The following is a 25798-nucleotide window of genomic DNA, read 5'->3' as shown; positions in this document are numbered from 1 at the left end:
CATAGCTGGAATACTCCCTACCTTTGTGTGGGATAAAAATCCACTTAAAAAAATACTGACTCCTCTGAGCAAAAAAGTTTATTTTGGCTTTTCTTGAGAAAAGGGCACACTCCAAGTCTCACAAAGGTAGAGAAGATCAAGGAGCTGCCCCAAAATGACAGTCAAGCAAGATTATATAGCCTAACTTGATCCCCTCCTCTGCCCTCTAGTCCCTCTCTGTAGACTCATTGGTTAGTCTTCAGAGTTACATTCTACTTGTGAAAATCTACCCTAGCAATAAAGAATGAAAAGTTTTCATAAAATATTACCTCACTATCCAGATGGTGAGAATAACTTTCAGGATTATAACTATATTACTGAAGTAATGTAACTTGTCTTGGAACACAAGGTCTAGAAACAGTTTACTTATCAAACAAGAAGCTCATGAAATTCTTTGGAATGCAAGGTTTTTCTCATGTGAAAAGTCTACTATCTTTCTAGTAGTCTTATCAAAAGTTAGGAGAGTGAGCCACCTGTTTGGAATACAAGGGGCTTTCTTCTAGAAATAGTGTAAGAATAATAGTTTGTTCTTTCTTTAATATTTCTTAACTCTGAGAGGACTTCACTAGGAATATTAACCCTGAAATGGTTTTATTGGGAATATTCCCACTCACCTTCAGCTTCAGGGCTTAAAAAAAAAATCTCCTTCAGGAAAGTCTTATGCTATAAGTTCTCTTAGACTGGGGACCCTTGAGAGTAGGTACTATCTTTTGCCTTACTTTGTAATGGTGTATAGTACACAGCACAAATGTAATGGTGTATAGTATACAGCACAAATTAATTAAATGTTCAGTAACTGACAAGTCTTAGAAAGGGATATTCATTTCTTGTTGTTAACAAATATCTACTTCAGTATCCTTCACCATATAGTTTTTCACTAAACTTTTTCTTTTCTCTGATCTTTCCAGGATGATCTATCATCATCTAGCAACACTCATGAATCTACTTTGTCCTTCCAAAACAAACAGATGCTCTTAACTCTTCAGAGGGCTCAAATTTGTTTTTTAAGCTCCAAAGTGTTCAATGGTTACCATCTTTCCTTCTGCATAACATTCTTCCACCTTCCAACCCTGCAGCACAAATCACGGAGTCTCAGACCCTTTTCCCTAGGTTTTTCATTTCAATCTTGGTTTATTTTATATTATTTCATTTTTCCTGATAAACAATATGTGTAGAGATAAGAAATCTGACCCCCTTCATTTTCTCTTATAAAAGGAAATCTGCCTATTTTGGGCATAAAAATCAGTCTAAACTGAGACAAAAATATGGAACATTGCAAGCTTAATGTAATTCATTACAAGCTCTGATATCCACACTTAATGGGGGATAATCCTCAGTCTTCATATTTCCTTCTAATAGAACTTTCCACCCAGAACTGCTAGCAAAATGCTTCTGGGTGATTATAACTCCAGAGTTGTTTCTTCTCACATTGGCACCCACTAACACTCAGATTATCACTATCACTACTTAGCACATTAAAAAACCACACCCCTCTCTCCCCAAGTTCCCTCTTCTCTCACGATGGTTCTTTGTATGTCACAAAATCATAGAATTTGAGAGTTGGCAGGGACCCCAAATCTCTGGTCAAATATGAAAGAAATTCCCACTGAACATAACCAAAAATGATCTAATCTGGAGTTGAAGACCTCCAAGGAAAAAGAACCCACTACTACTTCTTTAGGCATCTCATTCAATAAAAAATTTTAATTATTAGGAAGGGTTTTTTTTAATAACTGACTTCATATCTAAATTTGCATCTGTGCAACTTCCATTCATTGCTTCTGCTCCCCAGAGTCTAAACAAGGAAATCGAATTCCTACTCTACCTGACAACCCTTCAAATACTTGATCACACTCAGTTTAATATTAAAGTACTTCTTAAACTCAAATATCCTGAATTCAGTTCTCCAGTGGTAGTCTGACAAAAGCAGAAAAGACACTCTCTTAATGAAGCCCAGAACAGTATTAGCTTCTTTTGGCTTCCAGATCATGCTTTTAAATTCCCAGTAAAATGCTCCAGATCTTTCAAGAATTTGCTATCTAATCTATATTTGCTAATTTCACTTTTTATACTAATTACAATCATTTGTACTGTATTTCATTTTATTACATGAAATACCATGCTCTAGCCTAGAGATTCTAAATCTTTTTAATAACATGGAATGGATCCCTTTGTCAGTCTCTTGGAACCTTAGATAAAATAAAATGTAAAGGATTACAATTATATTGAAATAGCTATCAAAATGTTAAAAAAAAAAAAGTTCACAGATCCAAGTTAGAACTCCTAATCTGAAATGATGAATGTTGGAGGAGATGTGAGGAAACTAGGGCATTTAATACACTGTTTGTAAACTGATCCAACCATTCTGAGAAGCAATTTGGAACTATGTCCAAAGTGTTATATAACTGTGCATGTGAAAAATACCCACCTGTATAAGAATATTCATAGCAGCACTTTTTGTGTTGGCAAAGAAGTATTCATAGCAGCTCTTTTTGTGTTGGCAAAGAAGTGGAAATTGAGGGAAATCCTTCAACTGGGGAATGGTTGAACAAGTTTGGCATATGAATGCAATGGAATATTGCATTCATCAACCACAAGCAGACTGATTTGAGAAAAATCTGGAAAGACCTGCAAGAACTGATGCTGAGTGAAGTGAGCAGAACCAGGAGAACATTGTACATCTTAACAGTAAGACTGGATGATCAACCATGACAGATTTAGCTTTTCTCAGTAATACAGTGAATTATAAAAGACCTGTGATGGAAAATACCATTCATAGCCAGAAAAAGAACTAATGGGTTTTTTTCCTTCTTGTGGCTTTTCCCTTTTTTGTTCTGACTTTTCTTTCACAGTGTGACTAATATGGGTAACATGATTGTATATGTTTCACCTATATCAGATTACTTTATCCTAGATAAAGGTAGAAAGCAGAAAACTTTTCAAAAATGAGTAATAAAAATTACCTTTACATACAACTGGAAAAATAATTAAGAAATTAAGAACTGCCATCTATCTTATAAAGATCTTTTGGATGTTGACTATATGGTCCAATTTATCAGCTATCTCTTGAAGTTGCATGTTTTCTGTGAATGTAATCATATCTATGCCTTTATCCAAATCACTGACAAAAATCTTGAACATTAGAGGGTCAAGCACAAATTCATGAGCTATTAATGCATTGTCAAATCTCTTGCATACATGACTCCCAAAACTCTGCTTTTGAACCTGACCCCCCAATCAGTTCCTGTTCTTGCAAAGCTGAATCCTGTCTTTTTTGAGTTGCTTTAGCTACAAATCTTCCCCAATTTCTTATTCACAAATTCAGTCTCTGGTATTCTTCACTCTTGAAAGCTTTCCAAATCACATTTTAAATTTATTCTCTTTCTTACTGAGTTTAAGTCTTTTTCCTACCTCTTATTCCACACAACTTCTGAAATCCGGTGTGGATTTAGCACCTAAAGACCAAAGTAAAAGTAGGAAAGAAGGAAACTAATCTATGTATTCTGGGGGAATTATTTACCACCTTCCCCCATCCCTCCCCAACTGTCAAAAGACAAATCTTTCCCTTCAGAGGGAACCAATAAAAATCTCTAAAAATCAGAGAAAGAATTTACACCCTGGGAGACTACTTAGGACAGGAAAAGTGTAGAAAGATGAAAATAAAAGGTTTAAAGTTCCATGTCTCTCTTTTGGTAATTACAAAAAAGTGATGAAGCAAAAGTCTAAAGTGAGAGGATTATCTTAGAATTTAAATATTTTTGAGGAATGTTGAGAATAACTAAGAATGCACCAGAATCAATAGAAAACTTGTCTTCTCTTTTTACTTCAATCACCTGTCATCATGACAATGTATTTTTATTTTATATATATATATATGTATGTATGTATACACACACATATATTTTATATATAAATTATCTATATTCCACCTACACTGTATTCCTTTGGATAAAGACTTTGTGACAACTTATGAATTTCTGAAATAAGATTTTTGGAAAGGTAGGAAGTAGAATACTTGAATAAATTAGTGTTTCACCTTGGAACTACTTTATTTTCTATTGCCTTAATGTTTATAGCAGTGTCTCCTATTCACTTTCACCTTCCCGAGACACCCCTGCCCCCAAATGCAAGGCTGTTACCCTAAAAAGAGAGCAGGAAGGGATAGTTAAAGAAACAAGAAGACTGCATTAAAGAAAACAAAAATAAAAGAATTAATCTGTCATCTTCAATAATTTCACCAGAGGAGAAATGACAATTACCATATGTAGCCCAATAAAGAAGTATAAAATATGAAGATTCAAAATAAGACTCTCAAACTTTCAACAAAATTTAAAATTTCAGACATACGCATGAGCATTTTAAAAAAATATGTAATGTGGAGGATAATCTAGAAGTCTTCCTAATAATCAAGAACGAAAAACAAGTATGTCCATTACCTTACTATTATTCAATAATTCAATTATTCAATTCTAACAAGAAATGTTAGAAATAGTAATAAGAAAAAGAAATTGAAGTAATTAAAGTAATGAGGAAACAAAACTATTACTCAATGCCAGTGACATGATAGCATACTTAAGAGAATTCACAATAATCAACTAAAAACCTACATGAAATAATTAACTTGAGCAAATATAAAATAAACCCATATAAATCAACAGCATTTTTCTGTATTATCAACAAGACCAAGGAGTGATAGAAAGAGAAAGTTCATTTAAAAAACCTGCCAAGACAAACTCAGGAACACTATGAACACAATTACAAAACACTTTTCATACAAATCAGATCTGAAAAATATCATTTGCTCATGGGCAAACTGAGCCAATATAATAAAAAATGACAATTCTCCCTAAATTAATTTACTTTTTCAATACTATATCAATCAAAACCACCCAAAAATTATTTTATAGAACTAGAAAAAATAACAATTAATCTAAAAGATCAAGAATATCAAGGGAATTAATTAATGATCAGAAAAAAAAGTGGTGCAGTCATTTGATCTCAAACTATTATAAAACAATAATCACCAAAACAATTTGATACTGTCTAAGAAATTAGAGTGGTGAATCAGTAGAGTAGGCTAGGTACACAACATACAGTATAATGACCATAAATAGTCTAATGTTTGATAAATTCAAACTCAAGTTTTTAGTATATGAACATTAAATTGACAAAAACTACTGGAAAAGACAGACAACAATATACAGTATGAAACTGTATACCAAGATACAGTAAAAATGGACACATGAATTAGATATAAAGGGCAATACAATAAACAAATTAGGAGAGCAAGGACTAAGTTTACCAAAGAGACAACATGTAAAATGGATAGTCTTGATCACATTAAATTAAAAAGATTTTGTACAAACCAAACCAATGCAAGCAAGGTTAGTGAAATTTGGGAAGCAATTTTTATAGTGTGTCTCTGATAAAGGTATCATTTCTCAAATATACAGAAAACTGAGTTAAATTTATAAGAACACAAGTTGAACAGTCAGTTTTCAGATGAAGAAATCAAATTTACATAAAAATACTCTAAATCACTTTTGATTAGTTAGATAAGTGCACAAGAAAACAACTCTGATATATTATGATAGAAAAGGAAAATGATAAATGTTGGAGATGTGGGAAAATTGGAACACTAATGCACTGTTGGTAGAACTGTGAACTGATCCATTTGGAACTATGCCCAAAACTATGTATCCCTTGATCTAGCAATACCATTACTAAGTGTCTGTATATCTCAGAGAAAGGGATGGAGGAAGAAATCTATTTGTAAAAAAAATATTTATCAGCAGCTTTTTTTGTGGTAGTTGAGAATAGAAATTGCTATAGATACTGAAATATATGGATGTAATGGAATACGCTGGGCTATAAGAAATGGCAAGTAGGTTGATTTTGGAAAAATCTGGGAAGATTTACATGAACTGATGCAAAATGAAGTGAGCAGAACCAGATTATAACCAATAATGTTACTGTACATTGATCAACAGTGAATAACTTAGCTACTCTTAGCAATGCAACGATTTGAGACAATTTCAAAGGATTCATGCTGAAAAATTCTATCCACATCCAGAGAAAGAACTTGGAAGCTTGAATGTAGACTAAAGCATACTATTTTCTTTGTTATTTTTTATCATATGGGGGAGGGGGGTAGGATTTATTTATTACTCTGTCTCCTTTCACAACATGATTGATATGGAAAAATATTTTCCATTCAAACTGTGTTATTTCAGTGAGGGAAGAAAGGTAAAGAATTTGAAATTCAAAAAGTTTTTAAGTGAATGCTAAAAATTGAGAAAAGATATTACTTGATGTAATATAGTTATCAAAATCCACATTAGTAATGAATTTAAGATCCTAATTAGGAATTAAGATCTAAAGAGTCAAGACTTTAAGCTCAGGTAATTAATAGTAAGTAAAATGGCTCTAATACTGGATCTGAAATCAGGAAAACCTAATATATCTGGCTCCTAAAAATTTTCAACTCTATTGGCAAGTTTCTTACTATAAGCCTCAATTTCCTCATTTATAAAATAAGAATATCATCCCTTGTACCTGCCTCACAAGACTTTTGTTCAAAGAACAGTATATGTAAAATACTTTTGAACTTAAATGCCATTTTTCATTAGTGTTAAAAATTAAATAGGCCCCCCATCAACATAGATTAAAATAACAAAAAACATGGTATTGATATTATTTTAGCCCCCAGAGCTTAGCAAATGAATGATATGTATATGTACATATATGTATGTGTAGGTAGAGAAAAACTGATTAACAAATGCTTATGGACTGACTATAGATTAATATATGCTTCACATTTTTATAACGCTTTTAGATTTACAAATGCTTTCACTATAAAAATCTAGTGATATATTAATGTACATGCAAGATATTATGTCCATTGTCATACAGTTAAAGTGTCTAAAATTTGAAATTTATGCTCGATGTTTTCTGCTCCATGCCACTCTGAAACAATTCCATTCAACGTATAAATATTTGAGTTCTTACTAAGATCAAGTCCATAGAGCTTGGTGTCAGAGATATACATATGAACAAAACATAAACGGTTATGTTTTATAAAACAAACTCCAAAAAGGAGTTTAAAATCTAGTATCTAGAAGCACAAATAACTACATTATAAATGAAAACTACAAAAGACAAAGTACTAAGAGAATATCAAGGAAAGTGGGCACCTTGAGGAATTAAAAATAATGATCACCAATGGACAAATCTAGCTCTTAAATTAAGGACATAGAATAATGTACATTTCCTTAACAAGTTTTACTAGGTGACTCTTAACATGGAAGCACAATAGCACCGAAATTTCTTAAATTATCTTTGTTGCTTCACTATATTAAACATTTTAACAACTTCATTTAAATTCTAATGATTTACAAAACACACCTAAGTTGTCAAAAGGATTTTCAGATGTTTAAGAACTTCTTGGAGAGTCTCAATGAAAACTACATTTTTGGTAAAATTTGAATAACATCTTAACTTTTAAAATATTCACCAGCATATGTTCTAGGAATGGAATAATCTTTTCATTAAATGCCAATATTTAGCTCCTCTTCTTGGTGCTACCTAATGAAAATGAACAGATAACTATTTCAAATAAAATCACTTAACTTATTTATAATACAAGAATTTCATATTTAAATGAACTAAGAATGATAGAATTTAAATGTAGAAAAGAGATTTTTGGTCAGTTAATGTGGGAATGTTTTATTGGACTATGTAGGTATGTATCAAGGATTTGGGATACTTTTTGTTTTAAATTGCTTGACTTGGGGGAGAGTGGCAGAAGAAGGAACAAACTAATGTAAAAAGAAATTATTTAAAAAATAAAAGTTTTTTAAAGAAACTAAAAAAAAATCTTATTAAAAGTAAAACTCCCTATTCTATATGTTCTACTTATGTTCCTACTTTCCTTTACCTATACATCTAAGACTAATATCAACTTTTAACTGTAATAAGAAATGAGAATTAAGTTTCCTTTGAATTCTTTCTCTTTAAACCTTGATGTAATTGATACGATTCTCAATTTCTTCAATATTTAATTACAAAACTTACTCTGTCCAGCCTGAGTTCTCTTCACTTAGGCTTTCTCCTACTTAATAAAACCATCATGTTCCTTTTCTCTGATTTAATCCATACTAAATGGCATCCCTTTTTTTTGGCACAATTTCTTTTTTCCAATAATTTTATTTATTTAGTCAAACTGTCATATCAAATACTAACCACCTTGATGCTCTAATTTCTTTCTACTCATCTTACTGCCTTTGTTCTCCAAACCTGTAGACTCTACCTTTGTTTCCTCAGTCCTGTCTATGCCTTCTCTTTTCATTACCATCTGAACTTCCCTACTCTTTACCTTGGCAGGAATTTTTAATCATATCCTCCCCCCACCCCCGTCTGTCTTCCCTCACTTCTAATCACAAAGATGCATACTTACATAAAAGGCAGCTAAAAAACCTGTAGCTTGAGCATTCTCTCAATATCTACATTTATATAATAATGGTCTAATTTAGTTCTCAAATGATAAGCCCTTAAATTATCTAAGACTTTAAATAAGTTCTAAAACAAACACTTAAACAGAATTCTCCATGTCACTCTAATCTGTGAACCATTTCTAATTTTTAAACATATATATATAAATTTGAAACAGCCATGTTCATTTTCAGCATGCTATTCGTATAATTTTGTCAAAAAACAATTACTAATACTTGCTTCACTCAAATGTCTATATATATGATATAATGTATATATAAAACATAACATACATATATATATATAACATGTATATATATATATATATATATATATATATATATAACATATACTTGAAGCCACTATAATTTCACCAGTGTAGATCCTTCACAGCAATCTTCCTATAAGGAGACAGTCTACAAGAGTTACTGTGACTTCCTCTTCACCCCCCCCAAAGTATTCATCGCTTGAGGGTTCATGATAAGCCACAAAATGATATGTATTAATATTCTGACAACAGATACACCCAATTAGAACCTGGTCTTTCTAGCTTGAAAGAGGAAGCAGAGCAGATCATTGAAGGATGTATATAAAATTTATTTGTAAACTCCAAACCTACAATATTATTTGCCAAGTGGTGTGTTGCTTTGGAATACTCCATTTTAAAACTCCAACACAACCAAAGCTTTAAGAAAAACAAAACCAGATTGTACTACTAATTTTAAGGAATATTTAGAAATATAAAAATTGTATATACTTAGTATAGATTCTTTTTTATAGAAAGTCAAATTAGGTCAGAAATAGTTTAAATACTAAGAAATTGATCAATTTAAATCTCTTTTAATTTATCCCTCAGTAACCACTAACACTAGTTCAACAATTAATTATTGGACACCCATTCATAAGGCATGATGCTAGGAGTAGGAAATACATACTAACCAATTCCTGTCCAAGGAACCACTAGTATTCAAGAAAAAGAAAATAAGGAGACAAATTTAAGATTTTATTTCACTGAGAATAATATTGAGTTGTCTAAATCACTTAGTAAGAACTGAAAAAAGTTCTGATTTTTCAATTCTCAATCATTGCCTTCATAAAACAATTTTAGATTCAAAGAATATTTATCTATTAGGACTATTTTTTAATAGAGGATATTCATTTAGAATAATAGCAATCCACCTCCCCAGTCCCATCCCCCGCCCCACCCTGGAATCACAAATTATGGCAAGGAAAAGGTTTCCACAAGAAGATGTCCCAATAGTAGTAGTATGAGACCTCTGAAACACAGTCCATAAGGATAATAACTCAAATTTCACCTTTCTAACACCATGTAATAGGGTCCTCCCCCCACAATGTTCCTTAGGGGCTCTAATTTTGCTATACTGTAATTTCACATTTACATTGATCTTCAAGTAACAATAGATAAGAGACAGTTTTTAGAAAACCCATGAATAGTCTTTTCGGAATAAAAGGAAATGCTCTATGGGCATTCACATAATGCCAAAAGAATTCTAAGAAGATACATCCCCTTAATACCCTAAAATGGATTTATTCAAGAATAAAACAGAATTGGCAGGTATGACTGAGCAAAGATCTGCAACAGTATCTTTGAGATCACAGACTTACTGGAACTATCATTAAATAGTCTGGTACCCTGGAATCCAGAAATAATTGTTCTGGAGTTTGGTTCCTTTGGGGCCTGGAAGGTTGCATCTAAGGGACCTTGGGAAAAAAAATGGAAAAAGGACCACATAAATCACTAGACACAAAAAACAAAAAAACAACACCTTTTAAGTGAAGGTGGTCAAAAGCTAAAAGTAGACAAAGTATTCACCAATTTGCACCTGGACTACAGTTCACCTCTGCTTCTAAAATAGGAGTTACTTGTCCAGCTCATGAATAGACCAAAACAGTTCTTGAGAATTTAAATTTAAACCAAAGATAGAATAATAGTAATACATAAAAACTCAACAGTAAAAATATCAAGGAACAGGTTGGAGTCATCACATTTTTTAAAGACAGAAAACTACAAGCACATTAAAAATGCTCAACACTGGACTGTGTGTCTACTGAACATAAGAATGAAATTCACTGGGCTAAACTGTAAGACAAACGAAAACAAGAAATATCCTTTAACTGGACTAGATTCATTCATTGCTGCAACATCTTAACACACTTAACTAAACTTCCCACATCTTCCCAGAAACCCCCAAAACTCCCTAGACTTCATCACTGAGTAAAAAAATTCCTCAAATCATGCCATGTCATGAAGCATCTTGCTATTCATGATGACTCAGCAGCAGCTGCCACACAAAATTGCTAGCCCCAAAAGGACAGTGCAGGTAGTTTACACATCTGAAAAATCCCAACAAGGACCAAAGAAAACAAAGTACATATTATCTTAGGAGTTCTAAATTTAAGGTAAAATTAATATTTAAAAGCTGATACGCTCATTCAATATACCCAAGACATTTCTTCAGTCACCATTCAGCATCTATTTGAAGTAATACCTACCACTTAGTACCAAATAATCTAAAAGGTGAAGGTAGACTAACTTCATTGTTCATTTTCTGCACTTCATGTGTTTTAAGTTGGGGACATCCAAATTTTAATAATAAGCAACTACTTGTTTTCTTCTCTGTAAATCTGGTTAATAACCTTTTTAGAAAAGTTTTACATATATTGTCTTATTTAATCCCCAATTTTAGAAGGCAAGCAGACTTAAAGTAACATTTTACTAAAGAGGTCAAAAGAAAGAATCACTCAGCTTGGGTCACAATCACAGGATTATTAAGTGGCTTATGTAGTATAAGAACCTAGGTCTTGATTCCAACCCCAGGTTTCTTTCCATCTACTCAAGATTACCTCTATCTATAATTCTCTCTCTCTCTCTCTCTCTCTCACACACACACACACACACACACACACACAAACACACACACACAAAAGAGGGCTTGGGGAAGGAGGAGGGAACATGAGATATTTTACATAACCAATATATGCATATACATATATCATATTAGCAATTGCTTATATGCCTTTTCTGTGGCAAAAACTAATTTTTTCAGTAAAAATCTGATTTCAAAATGAGGTAGTTTGGTACAGTAGAAAAAGTACTGAACCTGGGTTGCAATTCTGGTTGGCCACTTACTGCTTATGTGACCTTTAAGAAGTCACTAAACTGCTCTAGACCGGTTTCCTCTGGTAAAATGAAGGTTTGGGGTAGATAGCTTCTGTCTCTTCTAACTCAACTCTATCATCTATTATTCTTCAAAAAGGTGCTATATATATATATATATATATATATATATATATATATATATATATATATATATATACTTTTTAAATTGAACTAACCTAGGCAATTTGGTACATACATATTTGTTATAGTACTAAAATCCCATGAATTATGATTTTCATTGAAATGGAATCCATTAAATGAAATGAAATTTCATTCAAATGAAATTCATTAAAATAAGGTTTCTGACTCAGCAATTCCATTATAGCTATCTTAAGGGTTAGGTTAATGAAAAGAGGATTTTGGATTAAAATATTAACAGCAGCACTATTTATATCAAAAATTGGAAACTTGCCCAACCACTGGAAACTGGCCCAATAAATTATGGTGTATGGATATATTAGAATATCACCTGACAAATTCACAAAAACAAAGACATAAGCAATTATAAAACAAAACAGAACCAAAAGAATCAATATATTGATTACAACTATAGAAATAAAAACAATACTGAAAGAAGAACTAAACTCAGGTTTAATACAGTGTATGTAGGTTGGTACTACCTTGTCAGAATAAAAGGCTTCTCTTTTTACAACTGCTAATAGTAAAAGTGAACTATGGCATCACAAAAAAAAAATCTTTGTTTTACCTGGGATATTACTGACCAATAAATTTGGCTTTGAAAAATTTACCAATAAAAAAAGTGTTGTTCAACAAAAGGTTGCAAACCCAAGGTCCAAGGCAATCAAACTAAAATGTAATTCCTATCTGACTTTAGTATGCTGATGTATTAAAAAAAATCTTGAAACACATTTTTCTAAGTCAGGATGCAATTTTCAGGGTTCCTTTCGAACAGCTTGTGGTCTTTTTTTTCCTATTTAAGACTGATACCCCAGTAATGCTTACTTTGCTCCCAAAACAGTTCAATTAATATAGACCTATGTAGCATCTTTCCCAGGACCACAACTTTATTTTTGTTTCTGTAACAGTCATTCTGATCAAAATGAAATCTAAGTATTCCGCTACTAGTCTATAGAATAGGAATCTAAAGCTCAATTTCAGGGATTTATCTATGCTCATACTATGAATTAGAGGCATCTGAGTGGGAATTAAAATTCAAAATCCCTGACCAAGCACATTGGTTTTCCTAAAGACATTTGGCAATCAAGCATTTTCTGTAAATGACTGAGGGGAGATAACTAGAGATAAAGAATTTCAAAATCTATGAATATTCAATTAGAAAGAAGCAAAAATTATTTAATTGGTAATTGGTAATATCCCAAATTTAATGGATTTTTCAAACCTGTGTTCAGGAAAATGATATGTAGCTTTTCAATTTGTAAGAAATGTTATTAAGCGTAATTTAATATTCCAAATCATTTGAAAAGTGAGATAGCATAAATACTGAACTTAGATGGAATCTAGCAAGCGACAATCTCTGAAACTCAGTTTCCTCCTCTGAAAAATGAAAACTATTGTATGAACTTCTAGAACTAGCCTCACAGTTTATATAATCAAAGTGAATAATTATGTAAATTTCATTGAAAAATTTAAGCACCGTATAAATATCAACTATTTTTATCATCTGGAATAAAGCAATCTAATAATACATTGTTCTGATCATTTCAACAGGGGACATTGATACCAAAAGTCCTTTAAAATTTCATGTGGTTAATTTGCTAGAATATAAAACAGTAGATTACTTAATAAATCATTTTAACTTCCTCAAGAAAAAAAATTCTTTTTATGAATCAACTAGCTATTACTTCTAAGATAGTTTAGTTACCATATTTTTTTACAAAAGTTGCATAATAATGGCAATTGTATATGTGGTGGTTGTATTATCTGTCTTCTAACACCCCCCCCAAAATGGCAAAGTACTCTAAGCTTCTAAAATATCCCTTAACAAAATGAAAATCTGAATACCGGAAATCAAAACCACATGCCCTGATCACCTTTGGAAAACTGCCAAGTCCAATTTCCAAAAAAAGTAAAGACAGAGGAAAGACCAATCCCTACAACACATACATAAAAAAGAGGGATTTTCAAAATGCACCTACTGCCAGCGTGACTATAACCCTCCCTCAGAAGGTAACCCACGTGGAACCAGGATTCTTTTGAGATATAAATTAAGACTAGAAGGAGGACAGAAATACAAAGAAAATAAATATATAAAACGAAATCATTACTCCCCCAGAAAAGTGGAGATAGAAAGAGGGCTACTCAATTTCTTCAGTTCTTTCCTCCACTTTGCTCTCTATCTCATAAATAAAAATAAGCCTGAGAAAACTTATTTCACCCTAGTATCCATCCACTCCCAATCCTCTTCTCCCCCCCCAAAAGGAAGCAAGCTGTTAATACAAATATTAATATTCCTTTCATTCATTCAAAAAACCCGGGACCAAGGTAGCTCTCAGGAGATGGTGTGACTGGCAGGAGCCGTAACCCATGTGCATTTATTTAATTCATCACTAGCTCGTGGGTTCATCCCATCTCTGGCTCCAAAGTGGCCCCAGTTATAAGTGTGTGCATGCCCATGTGAGGGAGCATGTGCACGCGTGCAGACCCAGATGAAGGTGGCCCGGTAAGGGAAAGCGCTAGGTGGAAGAGGTGGGTGTGCGTGTGCTAAGGAAGACTGGCAAGGGGTGCCAGGAGGGGTGAGCCGCGTGTGGCCAAGGGGAGACGGACGGGTCTGGCGGGGAGTGTGCGGGGGGCAGAGGGGTGCGGGGTGCTGGGGGAAGGTTTTACAGGGTGAGGGAGCCAGGGTGGGTCCGGGGGAGTTAAACAAGCCCCCCGGTGTCCTGGAGGGCAGGGCGGGGGGCCGCGGAGGCGCGGCACAATGGGCTACGCGCCGGCTGTCAGCGTGGCCGCGGCCGCGCCGGGGGCCGGGGGCCGGGGGCCGGGCCGCGAAGGCGGAGCGCGCCGGGGATGGCGTTGGTGAGGGCGGCGCGGGGGCCCGGCTAGGCCGCGGCGGCCCCGAGGCCCCGTCTTACCTGCCGCCGCTGCTGCTGCTGCTGCTGCTGCTGCTGCTGCTGCCGTGCCCGCGGGTAGGGCTTGGCCGGGCCCTGGTGGCAGCGCCGCGTCCGGATCTTGCCGCCGCCGCCCCCTCCTCCGGCTCCCGAGGCCATGGCGCCGCCTCGGCCGCTTCCCGCTCCGGGGTGGGGAAGGGAAGGAGGGAGGGCGGGGAGGGGCGGGAGAGGCGGCGGCGGCGGCGGCGGCCTCAGCGGCCCCCCCACCCCCCGGCCCCGGCCCGAGAGCCCGCCCGGCCCGCTCGCCGGGGCGCGGGCACCAGAGGGAGCGCGAGGCCCGGCCGGCGCGGGGGGAGAGCGAGGGCGCGCGCGGGAGTGGGAGGGAGGCGGGAGGGGAGGAGGAGGAAGAGGAGGAAAAGAGGGGGAGGGGGAGGGGCGGCGGCGCCTGCTCCGGCCCCGCAGCCCGCCCGCGGGCACCCGCCTCTGTGCGTGTCACGGTCTCTATGGAGATCTCCGGGGCGAGCCGGCGCGCGCGCGGGCTCCCGACTCTCGCGCAGCTCCCGGCGCCGCCGGGGCCTAACGCGAGCGCCGGGCGGCGAGCCTCCCGCCGCGGCCGCCGCCGCCGCCGCCGCCGCCGCCGCCGCCGCCTCGGGCCCCGCTGCCCGCGCCTCCCGCCCGGCCCTCCCCGCCGCTGCCGGCTCCCGCGCCGCCGCCGCCGTCCTCCGCCCCGCCGCCGCCGTCCCCGCCGCCGCCGCCGCCGCTTTTGCTCCTATTGCTGCTGCAGCGACCGCCGCCGTCGCGAGCCGAGGTGGCGTCACTCTCCCGCGCCGGGCAGGGCGCATCATCCACGCGCGCCCGAAGCCGAGGGGCGGGGCGCGGGAGCCGAGAGGAAGCGAGCTTGAAGCGGCCCGCGCACGGCGCGGCGCAGGGTCGACGGGAAACGGAGTTCGTCGGGGGAACGCCGAGTCTGGGGGGGCCGGACTTACGGGGACGAAATAAGGCGCCGCCTTCCTGTGGGTCTCCATGTGGCCCCGACTGCGGCGCGGCGCGCACGTGCTTTACACTTAGAGCCGGGGCCTCCCTCCCAGACTCGACCTTTTGCTCCCTGCCTCCCCCGGGAACAAAGGCGCGGACTTCCCCGAGGCGCGACCGCCCGGGGCCGCCTGCCCTGTGCGCCTGTGGCCCCGGGAAGCCCGGCTCCGCTACCCCTCCTGCCTCTGCAAATGAGGCCTCTCGTAAGAGTGACATGGGTGAGACCGCAAGGGGCTTGGCTGGGCTTCGGCGTCTCGGATTCTTTGGTACTCTAGCGGGTCTAAGGATCCTTCTCAAAAGAATCTTCTTGAACGCATAAAATAGGGGAAAAAAAAACAGGATTGGAAAGGATAGATTTTATAGAAATAGTTATCAAAATATTTTTTAGAAACCGTCCTAGACGGTCCCTGACAGCTTGATATCCAGGGATCTTCATTAAGTTCACTTTTGTATTTTACTTTTTTTTGTATTTACTTCTAGTTGACAAGTTATTTGTAGGATGGGGTAGGCAGACTGGTAATAAATGGCGCTCAACTCAACTTCAGAAGTGTTTATATCTTTTCCTGGAAGAAAGTCAACGACACACTTAAAGAGTATGCAGAGATGATTTTTAAGTAGAGCAATGCAGAAATTAAGTGCAAGAAGAAATATTGTGATTTGAAAATCTCTTGAGACTTAAACCATTGGATTTCCTGTATTAACATTTCTTGAAATAAGGCAAAAGGGGGAGTTCCAACTCAGAACTCAGGACCTGGGAAAATATGTGTTATGAAAATTATCCTTAATGATAAATACCATCTTTTATCTTTCTATGAAAAAAAGTTAGGAGTTCCAACTCAGAACTTCAGGACTTGGGAAACTATCCCCCCCATTCTCCTATTGGAGAAAATATTCAAGGATTTAGATATTGGGAAGATTCAACCTCAAAATATATAGAATGAGAGCAAGCAATGATACTAGTATAGTGCAAGCAGCAATAATAATGTTGTAGTAGCAGAAAGTGACCCTCCATGAATGTTACCATGTATACCAGATGGAATATTATCAGATTTTTCTTTTTTCTTCTTAAGCTGTTATAGGGGTCAGCAAAATTTGTTTTATAAAAGGCTACAGACTAAATATTTTGGACTTTGTGGGCCAACAGCCAAAATTGAGGCTATTGTGTAGGTACTTATATAACAAGAGACAAAACTAATTTCCATGCATCCCTTTGATGTAATTCAAAATGTAGTAGTCAATAAACTCTTAAGCTCTTACTATGTGCCAACCACAGTGCTAAGCACTGAGGTTATTAGAAGAGACTAAAAACAGTCCCTGTCCTCCAGGGAAGCTCACCACATAATGGGGAGAAAGCAAATAAGCAAATTATATCCCAAATGATCTATAGAGGGAAGGCACTAGAAACAAGAAGGATTGAGAAAAGTTTCATGTAGAAGATGGAACGTTAGGTGGGAATTAAAGTCAGAAACTGGGAAGTAGAAATGAGGAGGGAGAGTGTTCAGGCATGGGGGGGGGGGGAGGGATAGAAAATGCACAGAGCCAAGAGATAAAGTGTACTTTTTGGTGGAACCACAAGGATACTAGTATTACAGGATGGAAGAATATATGTAACAGGGGAGTAAGGTATAAGAAGAAAAGATAGGAGGGCACCAGAGTATAAAAAACTTTGAGTGTCAAATAGAGCATTTTGCATTTCATCCTGGAGGTAATAAGGAACTATTGGAAGAATATTAAGTGGTTGGGATAGGGTCGGGTGATGTGATTGAACCTATGTTTTAAATAGTCACTTTGATGGTTAAAGAATGAATTGGAGTGGAAAAAAACTTGAGGCAGGCAATTGCTATTTCAAGAATTTAGTCATGAGGATAATGAAGCCTTCACTAGAATGGTGGCAGTGTCAGAGAGAAGGGAGCTTCTTAGAGAGATGTTGGCAACAATATGGGGTGGTGAAAAGATAGTAAGGAGCTAAGGATGACTTCTAAACTGCAATTCTGAAGGCCTGGGAGCATGATGTTGCCCTCTACAATAATAGGGAAGATTAAAGGTAGGGTGGGTTTAGGAAGAGTTCAGTTTTGGACATATATAATAAAAATTGAGTACAGTTTTCTTTGTATTAGGATCTGTATTAAGGTCCATTACTGAAAAGAATGAATTCCTTTGGGGGGACAGAATAACCTTTGGTTTAATTGTACTTCATAGTATCTCCTATCATCAAAATTGTTTACAAATATTCAATTTGTTGTTAATATTGATTCATAATGAGATTTTATTTCATCTTGAAAATGCCTTTCCACTCTAAATAATGATATTAACCCACAAATATATGATTTTGATTGAGTATATTCATTTCTTAGAAGGCATTTATAGAATTTTATTAGATTATTATTTGATATAGAATCTTATGTCATTACACAAGAGACCAATCAATTCAATTGAAGGTTAGGTCTTCAATTACTCAGCTAAATGGATTTTAAAATATGGAAATTTCTTTTGTATTTGCATTGAAGTCTGAAGAGCACTGATGGAACTGTAGCCTAAGATAGGGAAAAAATAACTACTACAAACTTGTGTGGGAATAGAGATTTCACTTATTTTAACTTTTGACATTATTTGTGATTCAAACAATATCAGTCATTAAATGATCTTACTATAACATGTTTCATCTGCAAACTCTTATTTTGCCTTTTAATTTTAGATTGACTTCATTAATAAAGTTGATAAAGAGGGCGGCTATGTGGCGTAGTGGATAAAACACCGGCCCTGGAGTTAGGAGTGCCTAAGTTCAAATCCGGTCTCGGACACCTAGCTGTGTGGCCTTGGGCAAGCCACTTTAACCCCGTTTGCCTTGCAAAAAAAAAAAAAACATAAAAAACATCAATAAATAAAGTTGATAAAGTCTGTAGCAAAAGCTTCTTTTCAAAACCAACCAGTGTTTAATAATAGTGGTTGAGGACACTTCTCATTCAGAAATAGTTCAATCTCAGCCTTAGGTTGAAAAAATTGTAATAAATTTTTTTCTACTTCTTTTGATGATTTAATAGTACTCTATTGAGTGGTAATTGTCACTGCTATTGATAATAGACTGAGTTGTACAAAGCAATGAAGCACCATAGATTCTTATCTGACTGCTCACCTCCACAGTTATAGGATGAAAGAAGTCATAGACAGTATGTTAACAAATGAGCATGGCTATGTTCCAATACAGCTTAATTTCAAAATGTGAAAACTATTCTTAACTCACAAGCTGTTTAGAAAAAGGCTACAAACTGGGTTTGGCATGTGTGCAATAGTTTGCTGACTCCTGACCTATAATATAATCAATAGAAATGGAATACCAAAAAGAATTGGAAATTATTAGCAGAAAGAATACTCCAAATCACGGATCAGAGAAACAACCCTGAGGTTTCAACCTCACACCCAGAAAATTGACCTAAAAGATGGCAATAGTTAATGTACGTAGGATTATAGGAAGGTAGGCATAGGAGCATATTTTTGGTATATTTAGAGTTGTGTAAATAAAGTGAATTAAATGTCAATGTCTTTTATACCAGAGATTCTATTACTAGGCTTATACCCCACTGATAAGAAAAAAGCAACACTTTTTATGATTAAAAAAAGAATTAAGAAATAAAGTAAATGCACATTGATTAAGGAATGACCATATGAATTGTGGTACCTGAATGTAATGTAATATCACAATGTTATAGGATATGATGAATGTGATAAATGTAAAAGCATGGAAAGATATAAGATAAAGTTATGAGGAATGAAATAAGCAGAACCAAGAAAACAATATACATAATTACTAAAACAATCTAGGTAGAAAGAACAACCACCAAAAGAAATAAAAAATGAATGTTGCAAAATTATAAAAAAATAAACATGGCTCAAAAGAAACAATATAAGAAGATAGTTGTACTCCTTTGTTCATTGCACATATTTTCACACTTTTTTGATAAATAAATCAATCATGCTGATTTTTTTCTTTTTAACTTTAAAAATACAATTTGTTATATGGGATGGCTCTTAGAGAGGAGACAGGGAAGAGACTGGAGGATATGGGATTATATCAAAACAACACCTGAGTGTTCTGAAATAAAGAATAAAAATGAAAACTTTAAAATTAAAAGAGAAAAATGAAAAATGTTTCATAAAATCTTAAGGAAAAAAAAGGTAAGCATAGTAAGAAAGAGTGCTAGATCTTGAATCAAGAAGATGTGCGCATATCCTGCTTCTGATACTTAATAGTTGTATGACCTTGGGTAAAATCATTTAACCACTCTAAATTGCCATTTCTTATCTGGAAAAAATGTAGATTGTAATCTTTATTCAACATAGTTTGTTGTGAAGCTAAAATGAACTAGCATATACCATAGAATGGGAGTTGATTGAATCAGTTTCCTCACATCCCATGGTGAAAGATACCCTAATACCATTATCAAAAAAAAAAACTTCTCCTGAATGAAACATATAAACTAGTTGTGAAAAAGGTTGTGAGTTAATTTGGAAGAAATTAAAAGCATTAGATTAAATGAAATTATACTACACAGGGAGTATGTTGGAATTAGTTAAATAGATTCAAGCATACCCTGTGGGACATGTATAAATACCAAGCAAGTTTGAATCTTAAATTCCAATGGCAAGTCATTGGTTCTTGTCCTTTATTAGTGAAGAAGACCAAAATGATGTCACTATGTTTGATACAAATTACAGTGTGTCTGACTGTGGCTGATCAGACCAGTAGAAGCTTGGAATGCTCTACCACAGGTTGGGCACAAATAGTCCATGTGAACTTATGTCACATTTCCTTTGAGCTGCTTCAATTCTGTCTTCCATATAAGAGTTTAGCACCCTCACTGATAAGGACATGCCATGCTGGGTGGTCCTGTGCCAGTGTCTCACATGCTGTATAATCAATTCTAAAGTGCTTCAATGAAACCTGGGTATCTCAGCATGGCTTCTTCTGACCTGGTTGTGAGCATTTGCCATGTGTGAGTTCTCCATAAAAATAATTTTTTTTTGGCAAGCATACATCTGGCATTCTAACGATGCGTCCAGTCCATTGTAGTTACACACTTTGCAGTAATGTTGGACTGATAGGCAGTTTAGCTCAACAAAGGACCTCCTGCCAGATGACCTTCAGAATGTTCCTAAGACAATTTAAATGCAAGCAGTTCAGTTACCTGACATGGCACTGGTAGACTGTCCAGGTTTCACAGGAATACAGCAATGAGGTCAGCACAATGGCTCTGTAGACCTTCAGTTTCACAGGTCAGGCCTGGTAGTAGAAGCTATTTCAGCCAAGGCCCTTGAGAAAGACTCTTGGGGTGGAGGGGTGGGGGAAGATCTGCAGAGAAAGTTTCTGTCTCTTTATCCTACTCTACCTTTCATAATTAACCAGAGGATGACCTAGTGAACTTTGAAAAGCATGAAGATTTTGAATGACTATCCTAGCAATATCCCCAGATTCATCTATATTGGGAGCCAAGGACAAACTACAAAACCTGAGAAAATGCAGCTTTGATACTCTACAAAGAGCCTAGCAGATAAGTATACCATGCCTAAAGAGAACCTGACAAGGGCTCCAAAATGGGAGAAAAGGACTTCCAGTAACTATGAGTTCCCCTACAATACCCAACTCCTCATCTTGAAGCCTTACTACAACTCCAAACATGACACATTAGAAATATTCACTGCTGGGGTGGCTAGGTGTCACAATGGATAGAGCACCGGCCCTGGAGTCAGCAGTACCTGAGTTCAAATCTGGCCTCAGACACTTAATAATTACCCAGCTTTGTGGCCTTGGGCAAGCCACTTAACCCCATTTGCCTTGCAAAAACCTAAAAAAAAAAAAATACTGCCTTTGTGGCCTTTCTCTTTCATTAGGTTGCTTCCAGAACCTCCATTTGAGGAAGACCTCCAGTCAATCATATTTCATTCCTCTTCAAGCTACATTTTGGACTCTAGCATGATTTAGGCCCTGATACTTTGCCACCTTCCTCCTTTTCAGTTTCCTTTGCCAGTTTTTTCTCCCATTAGAAGCTCAAGGGCATGGGCTATATTCCCAGTGCCACAAATGCACCACACATCATGAGAACCTAATTAATCCTTGTTAATTGAATGACACAGGAGCTATGTGTTATCCCTTTGCTATCTATGCTCTCTAAGCTTAAGTGCACTTTCCTCTGAACATTATGTACTTTTTAGAGAGTGTATCCCTGGTTTAGGGGGAGAGTTATACTAATGATTCTTATCAAGCTACTTTAGTAAATACCTATTTCTAAAAGCTCAAGAAAATATGACTAGCGAATTGATATCAAATGTTAATTGGGGAGCATGCTGGACAACCTTCATAAGCAGCAGTACAAGAGAAATCATCTCAAATTCCTGTTATCTCTAAAAGCCTATAAGGAGTAACAACTAGTCAGCTTCTGAGGTCACAACCTGCCATTGTTTTGGGGGTGAGTGAGCCCAGACTATGCTATATTTATAACTGGATTTAAAATCTCATTGTGCTTTAGAAATGTCAGCTACTATTACTTTGTCAGTGAAACAAAATTTTAAAAAAATACTTATTGAGATCTTTTATTTTTGTTACTCTAGGTTAGATGTTTGTCAATCTGCTCTCCCCCAACAATATAACAGAATTTTAAAAGTAAGAAAAAGAAATAGTTCAGCAAAACTACTCAACATATCAACTTAGTGTGGGAAGAGTAAAGAAGTGTGGTGTATCTTCTCATGTCTTCTCTGAGTCCAAGCTTTGTCATTGATTTTGAGTTTTCATTCTATTTAAGTTGTTTTAGTCATTGTGAATCTTGTCTTCCTGACTCTTTCTTTCCTTACATCAGTTATGCTAAATCTTCCCATGCTTTTCTGCTTTCTTCATGGTTATTGTTTATTATGGTTCAGGAAAATATTTAATTTTATTCATGTATTCTAATTCTGTTAGCAATTCCTCAATTGTTGGGCATCTAGTTGATTTGCAACTATAAAAAAGTGATACTATGACTTGCTTTGTTGTTTATGAGACCTCCCCTCCCCTCTCCCCAAAAATTGACCTTCCAGATGTTTACATTTAAATATTTTTAAACTTAATTCCAAATTTCTTTAAGAAAGGACTAATACATCTTCCCGCCAAGATGGTGGAGAGAAGACAGGCACAGTTCTAAAGTCTCCTGATCTTTCCCCATCTATCATATGAAAAAAACCTCTTAACAGAAATCTGACCCACAAAACTCAGAAAGAAAAGCCAAAAGAAAGAACGTCTACCTCAGGATTTGTCTCCAGCAGTAGCATTGGCCAAATTTGGGCGGTTGAGTCTGGGCTCAGAGGGAGATTCAGCCCCAGAGCAGCCAGATTAGCAGCTGAAGTGGAGCCAGGAGTCTGAGGGCCTAAGAGCCGGACCTGCTGGATCAGCAGTGGGGCTAGAAGGCAGGAGCTTGAGTCAACTAGGGAGCAGAGGCACTGGTGTTGGTGCTGTCTCTCTAGAGCTTACTGACAGGGCTGGGGGGAGAGTTCCTGTGCAGGAGAGCTGTGGACACCATCCCTGGGCTCCTCTGGTCTGGAGTCCATGCCTCCATTACAGTGGAGGCCTCTTCCCCTGAACAAACATTTGCAAACTAATTCTGCCTCAGGTACAGGTATGTGAGCAGAAGAATCAGCCCAGCTGACAATGGAGAGTGAATGACCTAAGGCTATACAGTAAAGCCCACCATTGAGTGAAGGCAAAAGAATTCAATAGCTCCAACTCCTCCCTTCAAGCAAAGGGAGAAGACCTCAATCAAGGTCACAGACACTCCAGAGAAAGCAACCAGCACCTCCTACTGGACAGCCATAGAAATTGCATTCAGTGAGTAAAGCCTTTAGTGGTCCCAAGCCCCTGTGAACAAGCCCCTATGCAACTCAAGGTCTTAGCAAAATGAAGAAGAGTCAGTGGAAAGGTGGATCCATAGAAAAATTCCTGGAAGGAAAAGACCCTAACTCAGAAAGACCTGGAACCTCTGAGGAGAATACAATCTGGTCTTCAGCACAGAAAGACTTCCTTGAAGAAATAAGGAAGGAGCTTAAAAATCAACTGCAAAATTTGGGAGAGACAATTAATACCTTGCAACAAGAAAACAAATCCTTAGAAAATACAATTGGACAAATACAAAAGGAGAATTAATCTCTCAGGTCTTCAATGGGACAATTGCAAAATGAGAATAAATCTCTCACATCATCAATTGGACAAATACAAAATAAAAACAATTTTCTCAGATCCTCAATTGGGCAACTGCCAAAAGAAAACAATTCTCTCAAAACCTCAATGGGTCAAATGGAAAGCTCTTTCAAAAGTAGAATGGACCAACTGGAAAAGGAGTTGCAAAAGGTTAATGAAGAAAACTCCTCCCTAAAAAAAAGAATGGAGTCTGCAGAAACTAATAACTCCATGAGACAGCAAGAGCCAGTTAAACAAAATTTAAAAAAAAGTAGAAAAAAAAGAAGAAAATGTAAAATACCTCATAAACAAAACCACCGACCTTGAGAATAGATTGGGGGGGGGGGGCAGCCTGAGAATTATAGGACTTCCTGAAAACATTGAAGAGGAAAAAAAGCCTGGACTTAATATTACAGGATTTAGTGATGGAAAATTGCCCTGAGATCATGGAACCAGAGGGCAAAGTAGTTACTGAAAGAATACATCGATCCCCTCCAGAAAAATACTGTAAAATGAAAACACCAAGGAATGTTGTGGCCAAACTCCAGAACTATCAGATAAAAGAGAAAATCCTACAAGAAGCTAGAAAGAAACAATTTAAATATCAAGGAGCTATAGTAAGGATCATGCAGGACCTGGCTGCATCAACATTAAGGGATCGAAGGGCCTGGAACCAGATATTTCGAAGAGCAAAGGAGCTTGGAATGCAGCTGAGAATCTACTATCCCGCAAAGCTGAGCCTTCTCTTCCAGGGAAAAAGATGGACATTTAACAAGATGGAAGATTTCCAAAAATTCCTAATGAAAAGACCAGAGCTAAATAGAAAATTTGGACATCAAACAGGAGGATCAAGAGACACATGAAAAGCTTAAAAGGGGGGGGGCAGTGAAAGGGAAAAAACTGCTATCCAGTAAATTGAAACTGGATATATCCCAGCATGGGGGAAAAGATTCTCATAGACCTTGAGAATTGTAACTCTAACAGAGAGAGAATATACCTAGCCAGAAATGATGGACATTCATGATCTATCCCTGAGACTGCTATCTAATGGGATGTAACTGGCTTTAACCCCACTTGGGAGAAAGGCTCTAATAACCATCAAGAATTTTAACTCTATTAGATAGAATATACTTAACTAGAAGTGACAGATACTCAGGATTTTCTATGACTCAGATAGAATGATCTAAAAGAAACCCACTACCTCCTTAAAAAAGGGGGACAGGAAAGAGGCAGGAGGAGGGAGGGGATTGATACGGTAAATATCATTACACTAAGAGGTACGGAATACCTATGGTAATAGAGGGGAAGAAGGGAGCAGATGAAAAACACCTGAATCTTCTTCTCATCAGACTTGGCTTAAAGTCAACCTCCAACTACTCAGTTAACTTATAAAACATCTAACCTTTCAAGGATCAAAAGGGGAAAATGGGAGGGGGGACAGAGTAAGGGAAGGGGAGTGGTGGGAAAAAGGGGGAACCAAAAAAAAGGAAGGGAAGGGAAAAAGGGAAAGGGAAAAGAAAGTGGAGAGGGTGCTATAGGAGTGCAAACACACTGAAGGGGGTGGTATTCAGAAAGTAAATACTGGGGAATATGGATAAGGGGGGGAAGGGGGAAAATACAAACAGAGGGAAGATAGCATGGAGGGCAATAAAGAATTAGTAATCATAACTTTGAATGTGAATGGGATGAACTCTCTCTTAAAACATAAGTGAATAGCAGAGTGGATTAAAAACCAGAATCCTACAATATGCTGCTTACAAGAAACTCAGTCGAAGCAGAAAGATACATATAAAGTAAAGGTAAAAGGTTGGAGCAAAATATATTTTGCTTCAG

At 37.2% G+C, this 25798-nt stretch overlaps 1 protein-coding gene across 3 annotated transcripts in view; it reads right to left on the bottom strand.

Annotated features, from left to right (window-relative positions):
* Window positions 1-15038, bottom strand: part of NUP153 (nucleoporin 153) — an 82007-nt gene extending 66969 nt beyond the window's left edge. For 2 of the 3 annotated variants that reach the window (XM_074207210.1, XM_074207212.1), the window contains exon 1: window positions 14761-15038. In XM_074207210.1, the coding sequence (XP_074063311.1) occupies window positions 14761-14895 (135 nt within the window). In that variant the 5' untranslated portion in view covers window positions 14896-15038. Of the gene's footprint in view, window positions 1-10155; window positions 11771-14760 lie in introns of those variants that run through there. The other variant, XM_074207211.1, reaches the window with a different exon arrangement.
* Window positions 15039-25798: the final 10760 nt, after the last annotated feature.

This window comes from Macrotis lagotis, chromosome X, assembly GCF_037893015.1.
Source record: "Macrotis lagotis isolate mMagLag1 chromosome X, bilby.v1.9.chrom.fasta, whole genome shotgun sequence".
NCBI lineage: Eukaryota > Metazoa > Chordata > Mammalia > Peramelemorphia > Peramelidae > Macrotis > Macrotis lagotis.
Note: the sequence above shows the minus strand (reverse complement) of the source record. Positions and strands in the feature narration are given on the sequence as shown.